Source organism: Panicum virgatum, chromosome 3N, assembly GCF_016808335.1.
Source record: "Panicum virgatum strain AP13 chromosome 3N, P.virgatum_v5, whole genome shotgun sequence".
NCBI classification, from domain to species: domain Eukaryota; kingdom Viridiplantae; phylum Streptophyta; class Magnoliopsida; order Poales; family Poaceae; genus Panicum; species Panicum virgatum.
The window spans coordinates 52,689,791-52,713,219 of record NC_053147.1 but is presented as its reverse complement, the minus strand read 5'-3'; the positions used below and the strand labels follow the sequence as shown (position 1 = coordinate 52,713,219).

The following is a 23,429-nucleotide window of genomic DNA, read 5'->3' as shown; positions in this document are numbered from 1 at the left end:
CTCTGCTTCCGGCGCCGGGTCTGTGGTGCCGTACGGTACCATGTCTGCCCGGCCAAAGCTGCACCCGTGGCTGTGATCTTCCTCCGGACCCGCTGCTCCCTGATTCCTGCAGTTTGCTGGGTTCACCGATTGCTCCCCCTCCGGCCCTGTTTATCTACAATTCAAAATGCAAAATTTTTATAAATCACTTCCATGGTATACTAAATGTAGTCGAAAAATAAATCGCATTACACAAATAAACTGTAAATCGTGAGACGAATTTAATGAGCTTAACTAGGTCATATTTGGACACTAAATTGATACAGTAAATATGTGCTAATGATGGATTAATTGAGCTCATTAGATTCGTCTCGCAGTTTGACGAGATCTGTAATTAGTTTTGTTATTAGTCTACATTTAATACTTCAAATGCTGAAAGATTCCCTGCCAAAATCTCAAAATCCATTTTTCCTGGGCGTGATGCTAGGTGATTCTGATTTCACAACCACCTACTCTTGTTTTTTTTAAAAAACAATCACCTACTCTTTATTGCTGCCTATTTTAAGTGCATGTCCTTGATTCCTAGCTCTTCCCTGTCTAACTTCAATTCTAGACATTGTTTCACCTTTTCTCCATTTAACTTGTATCATGGATTCATGGTGTGATTGCAACATATACCAGTTGGTGGTTGTGCTGATTTGTGTATTCGAGCAAGCGGGTTCCTCCTAACACTCCAACACAATCAAAAGGCATAACTTGAAGATGTGACACGATTCATTCCATGAACTCGAATGCGTATAACGACCCCCCACTCCCACTGTTTTTTATCAAGTCACTACAATTATCCAAGTTTACTGATTTGTCATTACAATTTATCATATTAAAACTTTGCCATCATAATTTACAACTCTTCGAAATATACCACTATTTACTTCTTCTATGTGCTTTTTTAAAATTTATAAACCAAAATACTCCATCTCCTTCCTTCTCTCATCCCCCCTCTTCGTCCTCTCTCTCCATGGCGCGAGCAGTCCACCACTCCCCGCCATCGCCCCCATGGGCCAGTGCCCCCTCCACCCTGCGCCGTCGTAAGGCCCTGCCCCTAGCCTTCTCCCGCACCACCACCGCTCCTTGCCTCCACCACTGGGAGGACCACACCATCATGCCCCCCATCCCACCACATTCCCACCTCCCATGGTGGCGGTGGTGGTGGCCACACCCCTCCAGCCCTGTTCTTCCTGCATCCTTCCCCGCCGCGGCTCCACCCCCTCTTCGTCTCTAATTCCTCCTACAATCCCTACCGACCTGCTTGTGCCGTCACCCGCTGCTTCCCGCTCCTCGCAACCGCCGTGTCTTTGCCGGCGGCGTAGGAGGGAAGGAAGCTGCCAGGAAGGCGTACAAGACTCGACAACTACAGAAGCAGGTCCTTGTGGGAGTTGCCATTGGGGTGGGCGCAGGCGGCATCGTGGTCGCCGTCGCCATGTCAATTGCCGTCCCTGCTACCTCCTGAGAGTACTTCGAGCTCGTCCGCACCACTGCTGATGGTAGCGGGACCTCGCTGCCGTGCTACATGTCTGGGGCGGCCGCTCCGCTTGGTGGTGTGGTCCTCCCCGACGGCAGAGGCGAGGAGCGGTGTTGGCGCAAGAAAAGCCAGCAGTGGGAATGGGGTGGGGCCTTGCGGCCGGCCCACGCCATAAGAGAGAGGAAGGAGAGAATGGATGAGAGGAGGAAGAAGACAATGATATTTTGGTTCATAAATTTTAAGAAACACATCAACAGGTAAGTAGTAGTATATTTCGAAGAGAACTCAAGTCGTGCTAGTGAAGGTTTTTTTTAACCCAAGCATTTCACTCACATCGCGCTAGTGAGAGGGATTTTTTAACCCGAGCATAAATTTGCTCAGGTCGCGCTAGTGAGAGGGATTTTTTTAACACGAGCATAAAACTCGCTTCCATTGGGATTTGGACCTAAAATCTAACAAGTGCTACTAAAGCTATCTAACAAAGTAGCTAGAAATCCATTCATTGTTCATTCCATGAGCAATCGAACAAATCTGACTTGGCCCACCCAAAGAGGGTACGAAGTGGGGATCACTTTTCAAAACCAACCAAATGTTAGCATCTGTAGGGTCTATTGTTCACTCAAACAAAAATACATCCTGAGAACGAAAAACAGACTCAAATTGGTAAGCTGAGTACTTTTCCAAAACGTTGTAGCAGTTATTAAATGAACACTGTTTTAAAATGGGATGCTTTTATGACATTATTATTATGATACTAGGCAGTCCTGTCTCCTATGACACCAACCTGGCACAATGGCGCCTCAAGTCTAATGCACATCAAACGAGATGTTGCGCTTTGCTACAATTATCTCCGATTAGCGAGCGCTACGTCCCAAAGGAAAAAACAGCACACCACTGTCATAATCATCGGCCTCAAATCTACACTATGTAATCACCTGAATTAACAGGGGGGCACTCCCGCATCAACCAACACCTGTGCAGGTCCTCCCCGCAACTTGCCATTTGAGCCATCTGAGGAAGAATTCAGCAAGCAACTCTAGCTTCTCCTGGGCTTCTTGTTTCTTCTAGAACGTCGAGTCTTCGAAGAACCCAATAGGGATCGATGCTGGACATTGCATCGTTGTGACAATGTACTGATTGAATGAAAGGGAGAGGGTCGCCATTAGAATTTGCAAACGGCATTGTTGTCTTGTTGACCCAACAAATTGGTGGAGCATGGCCGTACCTTGTACTTTTCTCTGACTGCATGAAGGTTATTCAAAGGAGCAGTACTGAAAAGGTGGTGCAGCGCCTTTACACTCTCGCACAATTCTGATGGCTTGTACTGTGTGTTGCGAGCAAGTGTGGGATTCTGCTTCCAAATTGCAATGAGAATTATCCGTTAGCCTATTCAGGTATTTGATTTGGCAACTGCAACAAATATGTATGCGAATAACATCATGATGAAGTCACTTGCCCAAGGATGCTTGGTTGGATATAGTATATATTTTGCCAAGAAGATAGCTGAGGCTGCTATTTGTGAAGGAGGGTAGCAAAGTAGATTGTGGTCCAGCAATGATAGCTCAGTGATGTAATTTGCCAGAACCTCAATATAGGCTGGATCCTGTAGAAAGACAAGTGGGCAAGTGCAATGGAATAACATTTATACCTTATGAAATTGCAATAACTCATCATTCGATTTTAAAAGAGCAATACCTCATCACATGCTTGTGCAGCACGAAGAAATCTCCTATTGTAAGCAAGACAGAGTTAGTGAAGTTCAATTTATACTAGTGCCATGATTTTTTTTTTAAGATCAAAGATCAGAACCTCAAAAAACACTTTGCTGTAGGCGCACTCATTTGAAATTTCAGGGAATTCAGGACAGAAGCTTCCATTTCTAAAACCTGTTCATGTATAAGTTAGAGAGTGGCAGTGACGTGAACTGACAGATAAAAACAAGTAAATGTTGGAAAGTCGTATCACAGACCTCATCTCTGAAATATGTATTGTCAGTTATGTAGCAAAATTCTTCTACTTGGGGCGCACATATCTCTTCGCGTTTTCTGAATTTGAAGTTGTCAACATGCCAAAATCAGTATGCTAATACTGTAAAACTACCGAGAACAACTGAAAATAAGTAAAAAGGACTGGCTGGGTCTTACGCTGCTATAAGCATGCATGCAACACCAAGTAGTTGCAGTCTCCGGCGGCTGATTTTGTTGCCAGAAAGATATCGGTCAATGTAGTTAACTGTCAGATATAAAGTATCAGGAACAAGACGATATTCGTCAGCAACCTGGAAATGAGGGAAAAGAGAGAATACAATGTTAGGTCAAACAAGATTAATATTTAGGGTTTTAAGTAAATTTACTTTACTAAGCAGAAAAGCTTACTTCCACAAGCCAATCTACCAAAATAGCCCTCATGCTTGGGTTTATATCCTTTTGAATTGTTTCCATATAATCAGCTGACGGCCTTTCCTTACTCTGCTAGAAAGCAATGCAGCACTGTTAACAAGATAGATAGAAACTGAAGAAAAAGGATTCTAGACATCTTGAACATATAGATCATGTCTAGCCCAAACCGAAGTTTTTTCTCCACATATCGGATTTATACATTCATTTGATCAAATGCAGTTCAGTCCATACACCAACAAACAACTTCTGAAAAAAGCAATGCATTATATCTCCCAAACTGGGAAATTGCACTGATATGCTCAAACATAATTACATGAAAAATTACTTCAATGAGAAGCATACTTATATCTGCTACAATACAACTAAGAAACCACATAGAATTTAGAAACTTCTAAGTTCTCCTTGTTATGATGAATGCAATAACAGTTTCTTTAAGGATAACCATTTTTGCACAAGCTCATAGCTTCAGACAAGAATGTGTCACCTCAGCCTCACGCAAGAGCATGTAGATGTCAGAAGCAAGAGCAGGATACAACCGCGGATCGTCCTTGTTATTGTCAACAGCACAGACACAGTCTATTTCCATTGGATGAGGAGCATTTTTCTTCCACTTAGTTTCTTGCAAAAAAGAGACGTACACTTAAATGAGCAACAACTAAGGATTGTGGTGTTAAGCACAAATCACAAAAAGGATTTCGGCAGAGAACAAACCATGATCATCTCTATCCTCCAAGATACATAGGTTCTTATTTGCTTGTCCCTCCAATGGTGTGAGCATTGAGGAGTCCCCATTATTACTGTACTCATAATCTGGGATTTTCATTGAGTCGCAGGTCGACACCGTCCCATCAGTGTAAACTGAGTCCTCTGAGTATTGGGGAGACGCAATGCTGCTGCAGAGTGCAGGGACGTTAGGAGAAACATTCAGCTCACGCACAACAGTGGCCACTTCTACAGGAGGAACATTGTGCTTTTGTGTTGTGCTGTCATGGTCAGATACGGCTTGACCTGTCTTGGCAGTAGCCGATTGCACAGCGGAACCCTGACCTGAGCCCACATTGCAAGCACTTGCCAATGATACCTTCTTCACTGGTGCAGCTGAGGTAGCTGAATTCAGCTGCTGCAAACAAAAGGGATTAAGTTGATTTAAACCTATAAATTTGGATCCTCACTAATTGCACACAAAAAGGAGAAAAAAAATTCTCTATACTACTAGTGCATAACATTGTACTGCCAAGTGAAGGTTCCATAGTAAACTGAGACAAAGGATCGACACACTGGGAGCACTGATAAATGTTCGTTTTAAAATGCCGACACATTTCATGGTCAGGCACATCCTAGCATTTTGAGCATCCGTCAATGTATACGGAGATTTGAATCAAGAAAACGTACCAATTCCATCAAACATCGTCTTAAAATTAGCAAGAAGACGCACGTCGCAAGTACATGTGCTAAATTAATCGGTTGCAAACTCAGATCATGGCCAAGTGGATGACGAGAAACCAGCAGAATTGTATAAACGATACAACTAGTAATGTGGCCAAACAATAATAGCACATAAACGAACATCTATGACCACATTTCAGGATGGATCATCAGTAATTCCCCGAACCAATACAGAAGCAACGCACACGCACTCGATCCATCCTGAGAACAGCCGAGAGGCGCAAAGACGTACCGAGACGGCGGCGCCCGCCGTTGCGGCCGAGGACTGCCTGGACCTGGAGCCGCCGGCCCTCCCTCTCGTTTCGGCTTCCCCCGAGGCGACGTTGGTGACGTCGCCGAGGGCGGCCCGCTTGTTGGCCTGCGCCGCCTTCGCCCCCACGCCGGCTCTCTCCGCCGCAGCCATGGCGGGGCGCTTGGCCGTCGCGGCTGACAACGAGCGGCGGGGGGCGGCGCCGCTCGACATCGGTGAGGGGATTGGTTGGGATTCGGGACGGGAGGGAGGGGCGCACGGATGGAAGGAAGGCTCTGCCGTTTAAAATTTTTTCAAACCGTGGAAGCGGAGGGAGGAGGGCTGTGTGAACGTTAAACAGCCGGTGGGGCCCGCGTGTCTGTGGCTCATCGTTTTGCATGTTTCCGATTACCCACCGGCAATCTGTTTCGGATGTTCACCTGTTTGTGCACTGAATTTGCCTTTTTTACACTGTCAAATTCTTCTATACACCGTTTCCTGCCAAATCAGGGAACGTTTATCACATTCACAGCCTAGCAAGAAGATTTCTCATTTTAGTTCGTCATCTCTCATGTTAGCTGTAGCCACTTTATGTGCTTGGCACGCCATTATCTTGACTTACCCACTTTGTGCTGACGCGTTCATTGTCTGGGTATTCTAAATTCATTTTAATTTTATTATAAAGCAAACATCTCTAACTTTCATTAAGCTTAAAAATATGGAAAGAATCCCTAAATACCAAATAAATACATACTCCCTCCGCCCTAAAATATAAGACATTCCAATATTTTTGGAGAGTCAAATTTTTTCAAGTTTGACCAAATTTATACAATAAAGTAATAACATTTATGATATCAAATATATACCATTAGATTCTCCATCAAATATATTTTTATAATATATCTGTTTGGTGCTATAAATTTTTATGATTCTTTCTAATTTTTTTTTACGATCAACGGAAGGGGAGAGGATCCCCCACCTGATTTGATTGATTATGGCCCAGCATGCCCATGAGATGATTACATTTGCAGAGTTTTGCCTGGTTTACATTGCCAAAGAAAAGAAATTACACCATTGCTCGCCAACGACGATATCCTTCCGGGGCAGCCGTGCAAGTAGCTGTTGAAGAATCATGGTTTCCTGCCGAAGACGATTCCATTTCGTCGCTTCCACAGTTGCCAGCAGCAGAGAAGGATCAACGTTTCAAAATGCGCACAAGGGACTTGAGGTGGTTTCGGGATCTCGTGCAGAGAGCTGATCTCAAAGCCAGCCGGGACCTGTACCCCGATTGCCCTCCAGAAACTAGACGCAACTGAGCATCCGAACATCTTGTGTGCCGTCGTCTCTGCAGTGCACCCGCAGAGGTCACAAACAGCATCTTCAAGTATCTTCTTCTTATGCAGGTTTGCCTTGCTCTGCACGCGGTCATGAATTAGCAGCCAACCAAAGAATTGTAGCCGGGGTGGTGTGCTTGCAGACCAGATGAACTTGGCAGCTGCGTCCGGTGCTCCCTGCCCTGATCTCAACAGCCTGTACAGAGTTGATGTTTGTAGGGAACCATCCAAAGTGATCATTGGTGAAAGTCTTTTGTCACGTGCTTCACTGAGGCATGTGTTCTCGGCAATCTCCTCGACCGCCGCTAGCTCCGCTGCCGCTGCCCTGCTCAGGCGGGGAACAAGGTGCCGACGCAGCCCAGTTTCACATACATCCTGTACAGTCTGTGCCGTTGTCCTGCAGTGGCTCAACAGAGATGGGTAGCGGTCAGCCAGGCAATCGTCCCCAAGCCAAACATCATACCAGAAGGAAGTGCTTCGGCCGTCACCAATATCCACCGTGGTAATCGCACGATAGATAGGGAGTAGTTCCCTGAGAGAGTCCCAATGGTGACCATGCAGACCCCCCTCTAGGGAGGCCATGTTCACATGTTGTCGTGCCCATAGTGCCCAGGACGACGTCTCGCTATCGAACAGTTTGTGTAGGAGCTTTACCAGAAGGCAGGAGTTCTGAACACCAAGGTCTCTTTCTAAAATTTTGGTCAAACTTGAAAACCTTTAACTCTTCAAAAATATTCGAATGCCTTATATTTCAGGACAGAGGGAGTAATCAACATATATTTCACTGTTGTTATACAAAATAAAGTAATTTGTTGTTGTGGGTATTGGTACTTTTTCCCCTTAAACTAAGGCAAAATTAAACAGCTTTGTTATAGGATAGAGTTAAAGTGACAAGTTTAAAATTAAGGGCCAACTAGGATAGTGAAGAGAGTATTAGGGCCATGATCCATTACCACCCATGTTGCGCCCAGACTTCCATCGTGTAGTTGCATTTATACCTAACAAAAAAGTTGCGGTCTGATTTCTTGGCACGAGAAGAACGCAATCGCATCGCTCAGGTTAAACCGGAGATTCAGCAGAGCCTCACGCATAAAAAGTTCCCGACAGCTGGTATAAGTTACAATTTATAATTCCTTGCAAAAAAAATTTGCAATGTATAATTATCTTCATTATCCGAAAAAGGACTTTTAAATTTTGCAATGTATAGTTATCTTCATTATTCGAATTTTTATCATTTCAATAAATGTTTACGTTGGTTAGTTAAATCTAAAGAACATTTGATGATAGATCATCTACTCGCCAAAAAAAAGATGTACAATGACACTTGTTTAGCTAAATATTGTTGATCAAAGTTTGGAAAGGAAAAATCGATGATGTCACATATATTTAAGAATGGAGGTAGTATAAACGTGGTATGATTGAGTAGCACGGGTTGCCGAACAGAGCCTCCGAATTCAGTTTCCTCTCGGTAGGTGTCGCTTCATTTCCACAGCGCTCTCACTCTTGTTTCCAGACCAAGGATCGAATTGTGTTCGTCCATCGGACGGAGTTGCCCCAGGCCGGTCTTCTCCATCACCGTAGGGTCGCTGCTTGCTGACAATGTCTTCTTAGGCTACTACTACTATTAGGCTAGTCTCAGTGGAGTTTCATGAGAATTTCATGCCATTTAATTTTACTGACAGAATATTTATGATGAAAGAGAAATGAGATTTTTATGGGATGTGAGAGGAGTTTCATCCGCATGAAACTCATCAGGTTCGCTTACCTAGTTTTTTTTTCTATGTAACCATGTGATGAAACTATGCATTGAGACTTGCCTTATCATCAGAAGAACTTCTACGTGGCATATGAATTAATGAGAATGAAATCCTATAAAATCCTCTTGAAAGTAGCTTAGCGTTTATTACAGGTGCATCATTTAAAAGCCATGATGTTTATAGCCTCTAGCAAACTCTTTGCATGCTTTATGAAATCTGAAATTGCTTTGCCTTCAATAAACCTTTACATGATGAGTTACATTTCGGACCTCTCACCAACGTTAAGATAGCCACTTTCTTTGAGTAGTGAACACTAGTGGTACATATCTTTTTCGTGCTTTCTTTACTCCCACTTTCTTAATTGTTGCAAAAATATTTGTATGTTTCAAATTCATTTTATTAACATATGTATTACTTTTTTGTGGTTCTTTTGCATGACCTGAGGTTTTTCATTGAGTTTCTGTTTTAACACGATTGTTGATTTTTGCATTAGCTATATTTTGTTGTAGGTCCTAAGTGTTTCAGTTTATACACACTTTTGGATGTCCAAAAGACAGATATACTTCAAAGCTAAAATCTAGAGTCCGGCCTTGTGCGTTTTTCTTTTTAACTTCAGGGGTATCTCTGAAAGCTGACTATCTACAAACGCCTAAAAGTTAAAACAAACTGGTCAAAACTACCTGATGATTTGTTTCCACTTGGACCACCGGCACTAGTCGTTCTGTGCTCCATTTTTGAGTAGTTCCGAATAGTAGTTTAGAACATAGTTTGGGGGCAGAACTCTTCCAACTACCAGAAGCGAAAAATCGAGTAGGAAAAAAAAGGGAGAAAAGATTCTTCATCCGATTCCTACCGCTTTCCAAGCGACCTCTCCAGTCTCCGGTCCAACTCCCTGCCCGCAACGAAACAAAACCCACCGCCGCTCCATCGTACGGGCGCTCGCCTGCGCCGCGCGGAGGAGAGCCACGAAGATGGCGGACACCATCCTCCACGGCGCGGTCGTCGTCACCATGGACGGCGAGCTCCGCGTCCTCCGCGACGGCGCCGTCGCCGTCGCCGGCGACCGCATCGCCGCCGTGGGCCCCGCCGCCGACGTCCTCGCCGCCTTCCCCAGCGCCGCGCGGACCCTCGACCTCGGCGGCCGCATCGTCCTCCCAGGTCGGCGGCCGCGGCCCCGCCTGATTGGGCTCTTCCCCCCCACCTCGAAATGTGGCCTAATTTTTGGTGAATTTCGTTTTGCTTGCCTCGGCTGTTGCTGTGCAGGGTTCGTGAACACGCACGTGCACACGTCGCAGCAGCTGGCGCGGGGGATCGCCGACGACGTCGACCTGATGACGTGGCTGCACGGGAGGATCTGGCCCTACGAGTCACACATGACGGAGGAGGACTCCTACGCCTCCACCCTCCTCTGCGGCATTGAGCTCATCCGCTCCGGGGTGAGCATCGACTTCTCGTTTTACCGATACGACGTTTGATTTGCTATGCTATGAACGGACTATTTTTTTTTTGACGAACAATCTACTAATAGATGAATTTTCGTACTTGGATCTACCCAAGATGTGAAATGTTGCTGCTGTTGTGTGAGGCATGCCCTGTAAGCCGATTGCTAACATTGATGTTGTTTGTTAGGCAAAAGCAGATAACTACATCCCATTGGCAGTGTGCTCACACTACATTTTGTTCGCTAATCTATTGACTTCAAGGGATGCTCTCATCAACACCGTAATGAATGAATGATTTCTAATTTAGCTATGCAAATTTCTTGTACAGAAGACATAATAAATGTTTGAGCTACTATTCAAGAGAAGTCATGCCATGATAGTTTGGTAACTGATATGAATGGACATGTTCTTTTGTGATCATCAGATATAGAAAGCTTTGCTTTGCTGTTGCTGCTCCAATCACCCAAAAAAAGACATGCTAGTGGCTAGAGACCATAATCTGAAGAGAGAAAAAGTTGGGTTTCCTTTGTTCTATTTATTATATTTATGATGTAAGTCTGCATCTTTTTTCCTTATCTGGTAGTATTTTCTTTTGTGATCTTCATGGAGGTTTTCATCTGATGTAGAGCTTGGTAGGAGTTCTGAGGTGCTGCAGAGGTTCCTTGTCTGTCTTTTGGTGAATTACCAACCGTTCTGTACCTGTAAGTTTCATATATTTGAAATCCTGGAGAGTGCGGACTTGAGGAGATTCTAGAAATGCGTATGGATAAAGACAATGCTGGGCCAACAGTTATTGATTTTATTTACCTGAGCGAACAGCTGTTAATTTTATATTTTTAAATCTGTCTTCTTTATCCCGTTGTTGTGTGACTCTGCTTATCTATATGCATGACTATAGGTTGAATGGTTAGTATGCTCAAACTAGCAATAACCTGAGATTTTTCACAGTGTATGACCTTTCTTTCCCTCTTTGGCCATTGAATGACAGGTAACATGCTTTGCTGAAGCAGGTGGGCAGTTTGTTTCCGAAATGGCTCGGGCAGTGGAATTGTTAGGTTTGCGGGCATGTTTGACAAAGTCAACGATGGATTGTGGTGAGGGTTTGCCTACAAATTGGAGTTCTTGCTCCACTGACGATTGCATTCAGGTGTTGATCTTCCATAAAGTTTATCATTCTTTCCTTCACATCATTTTCTTATATCCTAGGACTATATATTTTCAGTATAACAACTCTCCCGGACGTTGTAATCCTCTGTTTGCTCCTTTCTTTTGCATCTGACTAAATTAGTAATCTTGTGCCGCTGTACAGATCTGGTAAACACATAGCATCTTAGATTCCATTTACCATAATTCGAATGGTTTTGTTCATCTTTGTAGCGAAAGTTGCTTTCAAGATAGGATACTTTTTCTGATTTTTTTTTTGAAAGTTTACTTTTTCTGAAATTGAAATACACCTTTTGAAGCAGTATTGACCAGAGGGCTGGGCTCATCTTCTTTACATATTTGAGTTAGATGTACTGCAATTGTAAGCTTCTTGATATGTAGGCTTAATTTAGATTAAGGGCTCACTGTTCAGGGTAGTGAACTGGAACCAGGAGACTGAAATTAGACGCTGATATTTGACTTTTCTTTTTCTGGCTAAAACAGGCAGTTCCATCTGTGGAACCCTGATTGATGCTTTGAAGATGATCTGCAAGACTCTGAATAGCATAAGCATATGGAGGAGTTGAGGAGATCCAAATGTTGCATCGTCTATTTATTGTAGTGTTATGTTCTTGAATTATTATCAAGGACAAACTTCATGTTAGAGTAGAAGAGTGTAGAGAGTGTGTCTAGAGTCTTCTCTTGTAGTATATATATATCCCATGGGGCTAGTCAATACATTGAACATCCATCTATTCTAACATGGTATCACAGCCACGGTTCGAGAGTCTTCTTTGATCTCCACTGTAGCTCGCCGAGAATCACTTCCGCTGCTGCCCCCGGGAGGAGCAATCTCCACTCCCGGGGGCGGTCACCTCTTAGCTGTAGGTAGTGGTAGCCGTAGCAGCAGCAGCAGCAGCGCCGCCGTCCTCCTCCAGTGCGTGGCCCGTCGCCACCAGTCCGTCGTCGCCATCTCTTCCGCCGCCGTCGCGGCCATCGTCCTGCTCGTCGTCGCGTCGGTCTTCTTGGCCGCAGTAGCGGCCACCCGCCGTCGTGGCTCTCGTTGCCACAGCCCTCCTCCTCGGCCGCCGTCCCCGCGGCCACCTCTTCCTTGGCCGCCGTTCCTGCGGCCCCCCCCTCTCCTCTGCGGCCGCCTGTCAAGCCACCGCCTGTCCTTCCCGGCCCCGGCACCCTCCCTTCCCGGCCGGTCTTCTCCACCGAGCTCATCCACCGGTGGCAGTCTCCTCCATCCCCTCCCCATCTTCCACTGCCGCCGCCACCTTATCCTCTTATCCACCGCTGTCCGGCCTCTGCTCTCCATCTTCCGTTGCTATCATTGCTGCTGCCTGCTAGTATCTACTATGTATCAGAGTCTTTTGTCTCATGTCCAGCTAGCATCTCAGTCATATTCATCAGCGTCGATCCAAGTCCAGATCCGCTTCATCCAGTTCGCCAATGCCGTGCGTGTCTGCAAATTTCAGTTGTCAAATCAGCCATTTCTTTTCTCTATTGGGTTTGCCGCGTTGTGTGGCTGCCCCATCATCATCATCATCTTCTTCGTCGTGTTGGTGCATCTTTACCACTTGGCCCTTTTTCGTAGCCTTTTTGCTACACATCATCACCAAGTGGCCTTCTTAGTCATCATCACGATAGTATCACGGCTTTGCCATCTTGCAGCTGTGGTTATCTTTATTCTTCTTTGGCTTGGTTTAACACATCGTTATTATCGTCGACTTCATATATCGACATTGGCTGCACGCTTTGGCGACATCTTCAAGCTTGGACTTTGGATATATGTTATCTAGTTAATGTATTAGTGTCATCTTAATGGTGTATGTATTCGTGATTAAATGTCATCTGGCTTGATATGTTAGTGTCCTTTAAGTGCTGTAATTGTACCTTCAAACTCAATGCTTGTAATCCACCTTGAGTTTGAGGGGGGGTGTTAGAGTAGAAGAGTGTAGAGAGTGTGTCTAGAGTCTTCTCTTGTAGTATATATATATATCCCATGGGGCTAGTCAATACATTGAACATCCATCTATTCTAACACTTCAAACTAGGATTACTGCTAAAATTAGGGAAGGGTTGGTATCTAGCAGAACATCTATTTCTGTTTATAGTCAATTATTCCCAAACAAGTTGGGGTAGGCTACAGATGAAATCCAACAGAGTAAAAGAAGTAAAAAGTGGTATTAGTAATAGTAGTAATAGGAAAAGGGGACTGATAGCCTAGTTCATGGTTCGGGCATGTCAGTTTCTGATTTCCACACGCTGTTCAAAGCTAGTTCTTTCTATATTTATTTCGAATTTCAAATAAACGAGAAGGCATGTTAAGTGCAGGCTCAGAAGTGTATATTTAGTACTGTTCCTTTGGCCAAGTTAGTCTAAATTGGAGTGTATTCTGTATCCATTATAGATTTTCTAGTGTGTTATGTTTTCTAGTGTCCATCTTAGGAGAAGTATACTTGTGTTTGCTCTTTCTATTTTGTCTGTTATGTGATGTAATCAGCAGGATGCATTTATTTTCTACAGTCACAGAAGGAACTATATGAAAAGCATCATAATACAGCTGATGGGCGTATCAGGATATGGTTTGGGTTGAGGCAGATCATGAATGCAACAGATCGTTTACTGCTTGAAACAAGAGATGTTGCCCAGAAGCTAAATACTGGAATCCATATGGTACTTACAAAGTTTATTGGTGTATCGAAGTTTATCTACATTAAATAATGTGCTACTTCGTTTGGTTCATGCTTACATGATAGAAGAATTCATGCATAACCCAACTTGGGCTTGAGCTGTTTTCAACTTGGGCATGCTTATGATCTGAGCTTCCCAAGTTCTTTTGCAGTTGCGCCAGATGTCGTATATTAAGTTCAATACTACTTTTCTATAATGCTGTATTGAAAAAATTGTATTGAATTACTGATCCCAATCTAACCCAATTAACTTGGAACTCAAAGATTCTGTTATTGTTGCTGATTGAATTGCTGCTCCCAGGAACCTGCAGTAGATTTTCTTACAAGATTGTCTTTCACTTTGTTCAGCATATTGCAGAAATACCATATGAAAATCAACTTATAGTGCGGACCAAAGGAATTGATCATGGCACGGTGACATATTTAGAGAAAATTGATTTTCTGAGGAGTAATTTGTTGGCGGCCCACTCTGTCTGGTTGAATGAACCTGAGGTTAGTAAACTTTTTCACAATCAATTGTTTCCTTTCACATTGTCTACTGTTTTTGTAGTCTGAAAATGTACAGCAGTTACAAAATATAATAAATAGGCAAGAAAATGTTCTGGCTGAAGGAATGTTGCGGCCGAATGGCCTTAGATATTGGGTAGGTGCTATGGATTGTATACCAGATGATGATATCAATGGGATCCTGTTGGTGCCATGATTGCAGGAGAGAGAGAGAGTGGGGGCAGGGGTGTATAATAGCAGGGGGAATAGAACTGAGGAGCTTGGCTGGGAAGAACAAGAATACTAGGTGCAAGAGATATACATAGATTATGTCTTTGTTCCCTTTCACAAAAACAGAGCACGACTCCTGAAAAAAGCAGCGCATTATTGGTCCATACAAAAGTACTACCTGGACTAGTAATACATGGACTCAATGTCCTAGCCTGTGCCTACGAATTAAGTAATCTAGTTTATGCATGCGTTTCTACCTTGTACGCTACTTCCTAAGATCAGGGCTCTCAGTTCAGAAAAACAGAAACTAACGCGAACACTTCTGCTTCTACTCACAAACTGATGCAAATTTCTTCACGAAGGGTTGCCTCCGTGTACATCTATTAAGCTACATCATGCAAAAGTCATCATGACCGCCAAAACATCTATACAAGAAGTGTTGTTTTGCCACATTAAGATCTGTTGCTAGTTATGAAATATTTTTGTTATATAGTTTTCAATAATAAATTGCAATACAGCAGTTTCTTCAAGAAAGCTTCTAGTAAGCCCTTCCAGGAAGGTTTCATTCTGTGATTCTCAAATTGCAGATAGGGCATTTTTCAAAGGCTGGCGTCAAGGTTTCTCACTGCCCTGCGTCTGCGATGCGGATGTTGGGTTTTGCTCCTATTAGAGAAATGCTGGATTCTGGTGTTTGTGTCTCCCTTGGTACTGATGGAGCACCAAGCAATAACAGAATGAGCATTGGTCTGCTTCAAAAATCCTTGCAACAAACATTTTTATGAGCATGTGTGAGCGTAGATGATGATATAACATCGCACAGAAGAATTTTTATATTCCAAAATATGGATGGGAGGGCCTAAGTGACTATTGTTAGTCTGTTTCAACCAATTACTTTTCTCATGTCCACTTTATAGAATGATTATATTCTGGTGCACATATCCAATATTTTTCATTACAATGTCATTGCTAGAATTTTCACAACCATGTCTAAACATGTAGTTTGAAAGAAAATGGATTACCAGGTTGCTACGTAGTTCAGCTCTGCAGTTATATGAGGCAGCACTAAACTATCTGAAAAAAGGGGTAAATATGTGAAAGCATATCTTATTAAACAATCTACAAACAAATTGAATGAAAAAGAAGTATTTGAGGCCTTCATTTAATTAGGAATATTTATGTTAAAAATAAACAAATTTTCCTTCTTTTATTTTCAAAAGTTTATTAAAAAGTAACTTGTTTGATCATAAAATTTTGTGAAATTGAACTTTCTACTGCACCCTAGGCTGTACCCAACTTGTCTTTGAAACTTTGACATCCTGTGTGCTTTTGTCACTATATCTCCTTTGAATAAAGAATATATATCTACATCTCTGCTGAGTGTGGACATTTGCTTATTTCGAATCATATTTTGCCCCACTGGATGATACTTGACTACCTTGTGCTATACAGTGGATGAGATGTACCTAGCGTCTCTAATTAACAAAGGACGTGAGGCATACATCAGCGGAACAACTAACCCAACTGCTCTTCCTTCTGAGACTGTACTGAAGATGGCTACTATTAATGGCGCGAAAGCAGTTCTATGGGATAATGAAATAGGTTCGCTGGAGGTCGGGAAAAAGGTGATGCTCCTAGTTGCTATTTTGTTCATGTATGATTCTCAATATATTTCAGATGTTGATAAATCTCTTCATTTTCACCACCCTAAAATCTCGCTGTCAACATATTTTTCCTAGAAAGCACAGATGAATATTGACTCTTGATTTATCTGGTTTATTGACACATGGGAGTATCTTGTTGTGTAGGCGGACTTGGTTGTAGTGAATCCATTTACATGGTCCATGGTTCCCTTACATGACAGGTGTGCAATACTATGTTTTGTTTAGTTTTTAAATATTTGAATAGCTACTATTTTAATGATGGCATTATCACTGGGTTTATTGTGGCAATGTTTTCACTCTGGTATTATAGGTATATATGGTAGTTTCTTTTCGTATTTATTTAATTTCTGTACTCTAGCCTTTTATTGGCATAACTAGCAACTCTTTTATTGGCATAACTAGCAACTCTTCATGTTACCTGATATTTGTATAGTTAGTCATCTAGCCATACTGCTGGGCTTTTGTATTATTGGTTATTTGGCACTTACCTTCTCCCTGATGCACAGCATTGCCAACATTGTCTATTGTATGAGGACGGAGAATATAGAGTCTGTTATGTGCAATGGTCAGTGGATTATGAAGGATCATAAAATCATGAATCTCAATGAGGTAATTTCCTGCTTGTCTGTTTGTATTTCAAACATTGAAATGAACCGAGAAGTGCATAGAATAATCTTGACCCGTTGTCACTCTAAACACGTTGGCATTGTAAGTTGTTTCATTTCTTGTTCATACTTTCGTACCTAATGCCACTTCTGATGATAGCATGTGACATAGTGATAGCTGAAGAGACAATGACTACTTGTGCACAGGGCGTTGCACATACTAGGTTTGCATGCGGTGTTAAACTGCCGCAAACTTCATTAGTTAGGAAAAGCAATAATGTTGGAAGGGGTACATCCTCAGATCTCTGAAGATCAGAAACTTGAAATGGAAGCCGCGTTTTATCAGCTAAAAAATTATGTGTTCCTTTGTTTGGTGATGGCACACTATGCTTGTACTTAGTAGAGAAGAAAGAGAACTTAGATATACAGCTGATGTTTCTGCATATGTCTGTTTCTTCTGGTCTCCAGGAGGAGGTAATTTCTTCAGCTGTGCAAAGAGCGAACGACCTCCTTGCGCGAGCTGGCATCAATCTCCCCAAACGGATGAACTACGTGTAGTTATTGCCTTGCCAGTTCGTCATGCACTGCCACGACACCCTTTGCGGTGTTGCAGATGATGCACGCTCGCCCAAAGGATAGAAGACATGTTTACAGGACTGTTGGCGTCACAGTACTGAGTTGAAAATAATGTGCCGTAGCATAGGTTTCTGGAAGGAATAAGAGCATCATGAAAGTCTCGACTCATAACAACTGTAAAGAATCAAACTATGATAAAAATAGTTCATTTGACTATTTTGGGCTAATTCTTTTTCGAGTTGACAAAATCTGCGCCACGCCCGGCCCTTGAGGGCACGGCCGAGCTTAGCCGGTTAGCACGTTGGGTTGAGGCCAAGTGGTTGGGCCGGGCCTGTTTTGCTCATGTCTGTAACATTGTAGTAGTGCAATCTTCAAGAGCCTTTTTAAAATCTACTATCTAAATCATCATTTGGAGAGTCTTTTCAGTAAAAATTATTTTTCATATTTTGTATCTTCCAACAGCTTTTTTATATCTTTTGTATAGTCTAGCTCTCCATATTTGGCTAGCATGAATAGAGGATATTTATATTTGGGTATCCAATTGAAGAGTGCGTTGGAGAGTAAATTTTCACCAAAATCTATATTTTAGTGAAGATATAAAGAGTCTCTTAGATACCATTAACCTTTTTTTGCATTCGTTTGACTCTTTGTCTTTTACACAAACATTTATGTAAATAGATAAAACTACAAGTTAAACCCTAAAATAGTTTTGATGATAGACCTAGCGGTACTCATTTTACTTTGCTTAATTGATTAAATATATATAGCTGGTTGAAGTTAACAATGTCATATATTTAAGAAAGGATGGACGTAGTGTTTCACAAAAAGCTTTACAACAGCCATTACAAAAGGTTAGACACTCTATTGTAATTAATCACTCACTGTAATACTACAATACAGTACAACAGTATTGTAATTAATCACTCACTGTAATCGTAATATTTCACAAAATCTCACCTATTACAAAACAGCCATTACAAGAAGTCACTTGCTGTATTGCAAAGAATAAGGATCATTTTACATGCACGCAATGCAACGACGTATGACTCCCAACTTGGGCTCAGAAGACCTTAGGTTTCTTCGGCAATGGCGGCGGGATGATAAGCAGCGGCTTCTTCTTGCGCAACACCGACGGCGGCGCGCTCACCGCTTCTTCCTCCTTGGGCAGCGCCAGTGCGCCGACGTTGTCGAACCACGGCAGCCGGAGCGCGGCGTCCGCCGTGAGCCGGTTCGACGAGTTGAACGCGAGAAGGCCGCTCAGGACCACGAACCCATCCTCGGACAGCGTCTCCTCGGGGAACAGCTCGCGCAGGCCGTCGTGCTGCTGGTGGCCGTCCGTCGTGTCGAGCACCTCGTAGATCGCCCAGAGCTGCTCCACCTCGTCGGTGCCCTCGAACAGCGGCCTCCCGCCGAGGAGCTCCGCCATGACGCAGCCCAGCGACCAGGTGTCGACGCGCGCGTCGTAGTCGGTCCTCCCCAGCAGCACCTCGGGGGCCATGTACGCCAGCGTGCCGGCCTGCGCGTGCGGCGGCGGCTCGGACGCGTGCATGGCGAGGCCGAGGTCGCAGATCTTGACGGTCCGGTGGTCCTCCCCGACGAGGATGTTGGCGGGCTTGATGTCCCGGTGGACCACGCGGCGCTCGTGCATCTGCTGCGCCGCCGTCAGCAGCTGCCACATCGCGCGCGCACCGTGGCCTCCTTCAGCGGCGGCGGCGGGGGTCCCCGGCCGCGGCGGCGGCCGCGCAGGTAGTCGCGGAGGCTCGGGCCGCCGACGAACTCCGTGAGGAGGCAGAGCTCCGCGGTGGCGCGGTCGCGCGCGAGCCCCTGGTACCCGACGAGGAAAGGGAGGCCATTGCAGGCGTCCAGGAAGCGCGCCTCCCGCAGGAGCTCCCCGTTGCAGCCGTCGCTGGACCGGTGGCGCTTGATGGCCACGGTCTCGCCCGTGCTACGGTGGCGCGCCTTGGAGACGACGCCGAGGCAGCAGATCTCCTCGTAGTCCTGGGCGCAGGCGATCGGGATCCGCTGCCTCTTGAGGGGCGCCCCTGCGGTGGCGTGGCCGTCGACGGTGGCGGTGGCGGCCTGCTGCATCCTCGCGAGTGGGAGAAGGGAGAGGAGCCGGATGGGACAGGTTGCTTGCTGCATCGCGAGTGGCAAAGGCTGATTTATATCGGAAGACTTGGAGCCGTCGAAGACCAAGAATCCCAGTCGGACATGGTTCATAGCACTACTGCAGAAAGCCACATTGGTACAGCACGTTAGTGCCGGTCAATAAGGAGCCGGCACTAACGTGTCTGAATAGGACCCGGCGGGCACGTTAGTGCCGACTATAAATACCAACCGGCACTAACGTTCCATCCCCCAACGGTCCTCACAGCAACCACAACGTTCAAAAGCCAGGTTAGTGCCGGCCAGATATTCTAGCCGGCACTAACCTGGCACAGGGCAACTTAGTGCCGGTTAATAGGTATAGCCGGCACTAAACGGCGTCACTTTGTGCCGGCTAGACCTATTGACCGGCACTAAGTTGTCCTGTATATATCCCCGCGTCTTCTTCCCCTAGTCTGACCCAATCAATTTGGTCGAGCTCCTCCTCTCTCCCATGGCGTTTTAGAGGAGAGTTGGTGCCCATTTTCCCTAAAATTTGTGTGAATTTCACCCATTCAAATGCACCAAAGGTTAGTAGCTTCTTCCACTCTTCTTTCACGGTGTTTATTTTTTCGTTTCATGCATTCTAGATAAAGAAAATAGTGATTTTAAGGTTGACGAAAAATGAGCATAATTTTTCGATTTGTTCATTAATTTGAGCAAAGTAGAATTGATTTGTTACTTTTTAGAGAAGGTTTACTAGATAGTTTGACTATAACACATTTAGAGTATTTTTTTGAATTATTCCACGGGGACACATTTATAGTTGAATTGTCTCTCAATTATAATTAGGTATTAATTACTAGATTACCCTTACTAACAAAGGGTTAGATCTTCTCTATACAATATACGACTAAGTGGTGGTATTGTACACCGCAAAAGACCTCAATTATAAAAGTGAATCAACAAAATATAGTTGTTTCTAAAAATAAAGGTCCAATCACTCCAAGTCGTCAAATTATAACAAAATATATTGGTTAAGGCTGTTGTTTAAATTCTTAATTGGGATTCTTTATGAAACGACGAATGACAATTGGTTCTCATCTGCTTGTCTGACAAAAACTTATACAAACTATTTCTGTTGAACAGTAGAAGGCATTTCTTTGTCAACTTGACTCTCCTAATTTCCGTTCAAACTTCTGCTACAGTGTATACTGACGGCACCTAAGATATTGAAATACAGTGTTTAGAGCTATATGAATAAGTCTAGGTTAAGTATATCCACGACATTGAGATCATGAGTTTAACTTCGCCTGTGCCTTACGAAAATCAGGAAGACTAGGAATTTTCTAGTATTAGAAAGCAAGCCAGTGAAAATTACAATTTCACTCTGTTGCAATAAGCTGAATTAAAATGAAATAGACTATACATGTCAATCATATCTCTGCTCCTGCAGCAGTTAACTTCCTAGGGGTGGACTTCTAATTTATTTTTTCATCTACATTTGATTGTGGTGATAATGTTGACTAAGATTAGGTTTATGTAAAAGAAAGCATTTTGATCGAGTTGTCACTTTAATCGTCTTATAAACTTTCAGCTCCTGATTTATTTAATTTGTACATAAGTTCCACAAGAAATAAGTTTCGCCGATAGTTTACATATTCTAGTTTCTTTGGATAATTTGTGTTGGATGTTGAGACATTTATTTGTGTTCATTCTTTTAGCGATAATTATCCCAATTTGAGATATGTAGATTTGATTATTGTTTTTATACGGTAATTAATTACAGATAGATCGGCAATGGATGCACGGAAGCCGGAGCACCTCGGTGTGGATTTAGGGTTTAGATTCTTTTCTCAAGGCGGCAATGGAAAATAGGTCGCCAAAGGGTTTAATGTGTTGTCCATGCAGTGTTTGAGAAAATAAAAAGGAATTTTGGAAAAGAGATACTCTATGGAATCACCTAGCCTTGAATGGTTTCATGAGTAACTATAGTCTTTGGACCAAGCACGGCGAAGTTGGAGTTATGATGGAAGATAATGAAGAAGATGACGATGGTGATAACAATCTTTCAGATTGGGCATGGGTTCATGAAGCAGGTGGCTTTCAAGATGAACCAATGGACGAGGATGAAGCAAATGTTGCACAAGAGGAGCCACCTGATGAGCTATGTCAGGCCTTGCTTGATGCACAGAAAGACAGTGAGACTGTGAAGGAGACATTAAAGTTCGAGAAGATATTGGAGGATCACAAAAGGTCGTTGTTCCCTATTTGCAAACCGGAGCAGAAGAAGTTGGGTACCACGCTGGAGATGCTAAAATAGAAGGCAACTAATGGTGTCACCGATAAGGGATTTGGTGAGCTATTAAAGATTGTAAAGAACATGCTTCATGAGGGTAATGAACTGCCGTCAACAACATACGAAGCTAAAAAGATGGTTTGCCCTCTTGGATTGGACGTGCAGAAGATTCACGCATGTTCTAACGACTGCATTCTATATCGCGACGAATACGAGAATTTGGAAGCTTGTCCTGTTTGCAGCGCATTGCAGTATAAGATCAGGCGAGATGATCCAGGTGATGTTGATGGGCAGCCGGTAAAGAAGAGAGTTCCCGCAAAGTTGGTGTGGTACTTCCCTATAATACCACGTCTGAAACGCTTTTTCAAAAACAAAAATAATGCTAAGTTGATGCGGTGGCACAAAGAAGACCGTAAGGAGGATCACATGATCAGACACCCAGCAGATGGGTCCCAGTGGAGAAACCTGAACCGAGAGTATCCTCAATTTGACAACGACCCAAGGAATATAAGATTTGCTCTAAGTGCGGATGGAATGAATCCGTACGGTGAGTTTGGCAGCGCTCATAGTACATGGCCTGTGACCCTATGTATGTTCAACATTCCTCCTTGGTTGTGTCTGAAGCTGTTATCGCCATAAATTAACAGGTTAATTAATGGGCCGCGAGTGAGTTGGGCTTAATGAAGAAATTAAAGGAGGCTTACGAATTGGCTCCTGCGTGAGCATTTGGGCCATGTGGGCCATGTATCCTTAGATTTAGTTCAGTTTGAGTTAGAGATAGAGTCCGATATGGACACGTTAGTTTAGATTGTTTTTCAAGTCTCCGGACTATAAATATGTACCCTATGATATTTGTAAAAGAAAGAACGCCATCACATTTTGCAAACAACAACTCTCGGTGCACCGCCACCCCTAATTCTAGGGTTTCGTCCAAGTAAGCGCCATGCTGCCTTGATCACTTATTGCAATCAGGGCAGCGTTGTTCTTGCTTTTACCTTGGTATTACTCGTACTGAAGCGTTTTTGATGGCGAGTAGTGCTAGTTATCCTGATTTTCGTAGCATGACTTTTAGTAGATCTATCATGCTTTGGTTGTTTATCATCTACGAATATCATGTCATCTCTGCACGATCATGTTTTAATCTTATACTAATTCTCGTTGCATGGAATTAGTTGCATAGAGATGACACTCTGCTTCTTTTTCATCTAGTAGATCTAATCTGTTATGGTTTGTTCTTATACTTAAGAATTGGCGTAATATCTGCTAGTTTAGGCCTTGCAAACGGGTTGGATGATCCGGTGACGTATTAGATGCTTTGCCTTGATCTTAATAGGGAATTGATCCGGGAATCGGCTTTCGCTTGTTCTTAGGCCTCTTTTCTGGTTAAGGTTCGGTTATCTTCTACGCTCGTTAGGCCTAACTACATGTAGGATGTTCCGATCTAGCAGTGAAGCCTTTACCGTCGTGGATTAGATTAGCTAGATTTGATTGAAGCAGTTTTTGCAGTTATTTGCTTTATCCATTATCATCTGGATA

At 43.5% G+C, this 23,429-nt stretch overlaps 2 protein-coding genes and 1 pseudogene across 3 annotated transcripts; 1 reads left to right on the top strand and 2 right to left on the bottom strand.

Annotated features, from left to right (window-relative positions):
- Window positions 1-2,206: 2,206 nt before the first annotated feature.
- On the bottom strand, window positions 2,207-5,864 carry LOC120666157 (cyclin-A1-3-like). Of its 2 annotated transcripts, none has more exons than XM_039945944.1 (11): window positions 5,579-5,864; window positions 4,612-5,020; window positions 4,385-4,518; window positions 3,877-3,969; window positions 3,646-3,779; window positions 3,471-3,546; window positions 3,311-3,387; window positions 3,197-3,230; window positions 2,958-3,104; window positions 2,727-2,852; window positions 2,207-2,634 (listed from the first exon to the last, which is right to left on the bottom strand). In XM_039945944.1, the coding sequence occupies exons 1-11, from the start codon at window positions 5,807-5,809 to the stop codon at window positions 2,566-2,568; spliced, it is 1,530 nt and encodes a 509-aa protein (XP_039801878.1). In that variant the 5' UTR covers window positions 5,810-5,864; the 3' UTR covers window positions 2,207-2,565. The 2 variants fall into 2 exon arrangements, with proteins under 2 accessions (XP_039801878.1, XP_039801879.1); XM_039945945.1 differs by having other exon boundaries at window positions 4,612-5,017.
- Window positions 5,865-9,511: 3,647 nt separating this feature from the next.
- On the top strand, window positions 9,512-17,736 carry LOC120666156 (5-methylthioadenosine/S-adenosylhomocysteine deaminase-like). Its single transcript, XM_039945943.1, has 10 exons — window positions 9,512-9,824; window positions 9,930-10,102; window positions 11,097-11,255; window positions 13,784-13,933; window positions 14,299-14,442; window positions 15,255-15,411; window positions 16,117-16,289; window positions 16,473-16,528; window positions 16,835-16,937; window positions 17,402-17,736. Exons 1-10 carry the CDS (start codon window positions 9,638-9,640, stop codon window positions 17,489-17,491), a joined length of 1,392 nt encoding a protein of 463 aa, XP_039801877.1. The 5' UTR covers window positions 9,512-9,637; the 3' UTR covers window positions 17,492-17,736.
- A 566-nt stretch (window positions 17,737-18,302) lies between these two features.
- Window positions 18,303-19,649, bottom strand: LOC120666155 (annotated as a pseudogene).
- Between the last annotated feature and the right edge of the window lie 3,780 nt (window positions 19,650-23,429).

What these genes read in the sequence shown, in the direction of transcription:
- LOC120666157 (XM_039945944.1), bottom strand. Translation starts at nt 5,809, where the DNA reads ATGTCGAGCGGCGCCGCCCCCCGCCGCTCGTTGTCAGCCGCGACGGCC. An exon ending in TGGTAGATTGGCTTGTGGAA is followed by an intron (nt 3,780 to 3,876) that starts GTAAGCTTTTCT and finishes CCTCATTTCCAG; the next exon opens with GTTGCTGACGAATATCGTCT. An exon ending in CAGTCAGAGAAAAGTACAAG is followed by an intron (nt 2,635 to 2,726) that starts GTACGGCCATGC and finishes TCATTCAATCAG; the next exon opens with TACATTGTCACAACGATGCA.
- LOC120666156 (XM_039945943.1), top strand. Translation starts at nt 9,638, where the DNA reads ATGGCGGACACCATCCTCCACGGCGCGGTCGTCGTCACCATGGACGGC. An exon ending in CGGCCGCATCGTCCTCCCAG is followed by an intron (nt 9,825 to 9,929) that starts GTCGGCGGCCGC and finishes GTTGCTGTGCAG; the next exon opens with GGTTCGTGAACACGCACGTG. An exon ending in AAATCATGAATCTCAATGAG is followed by an intron (nt 16,938 to 17,401) that starts GTAATTTCCTGC and finishes TCTGGTCTCCAG; the next exon opens with GAGGAGGTAATTTCTTCAGC.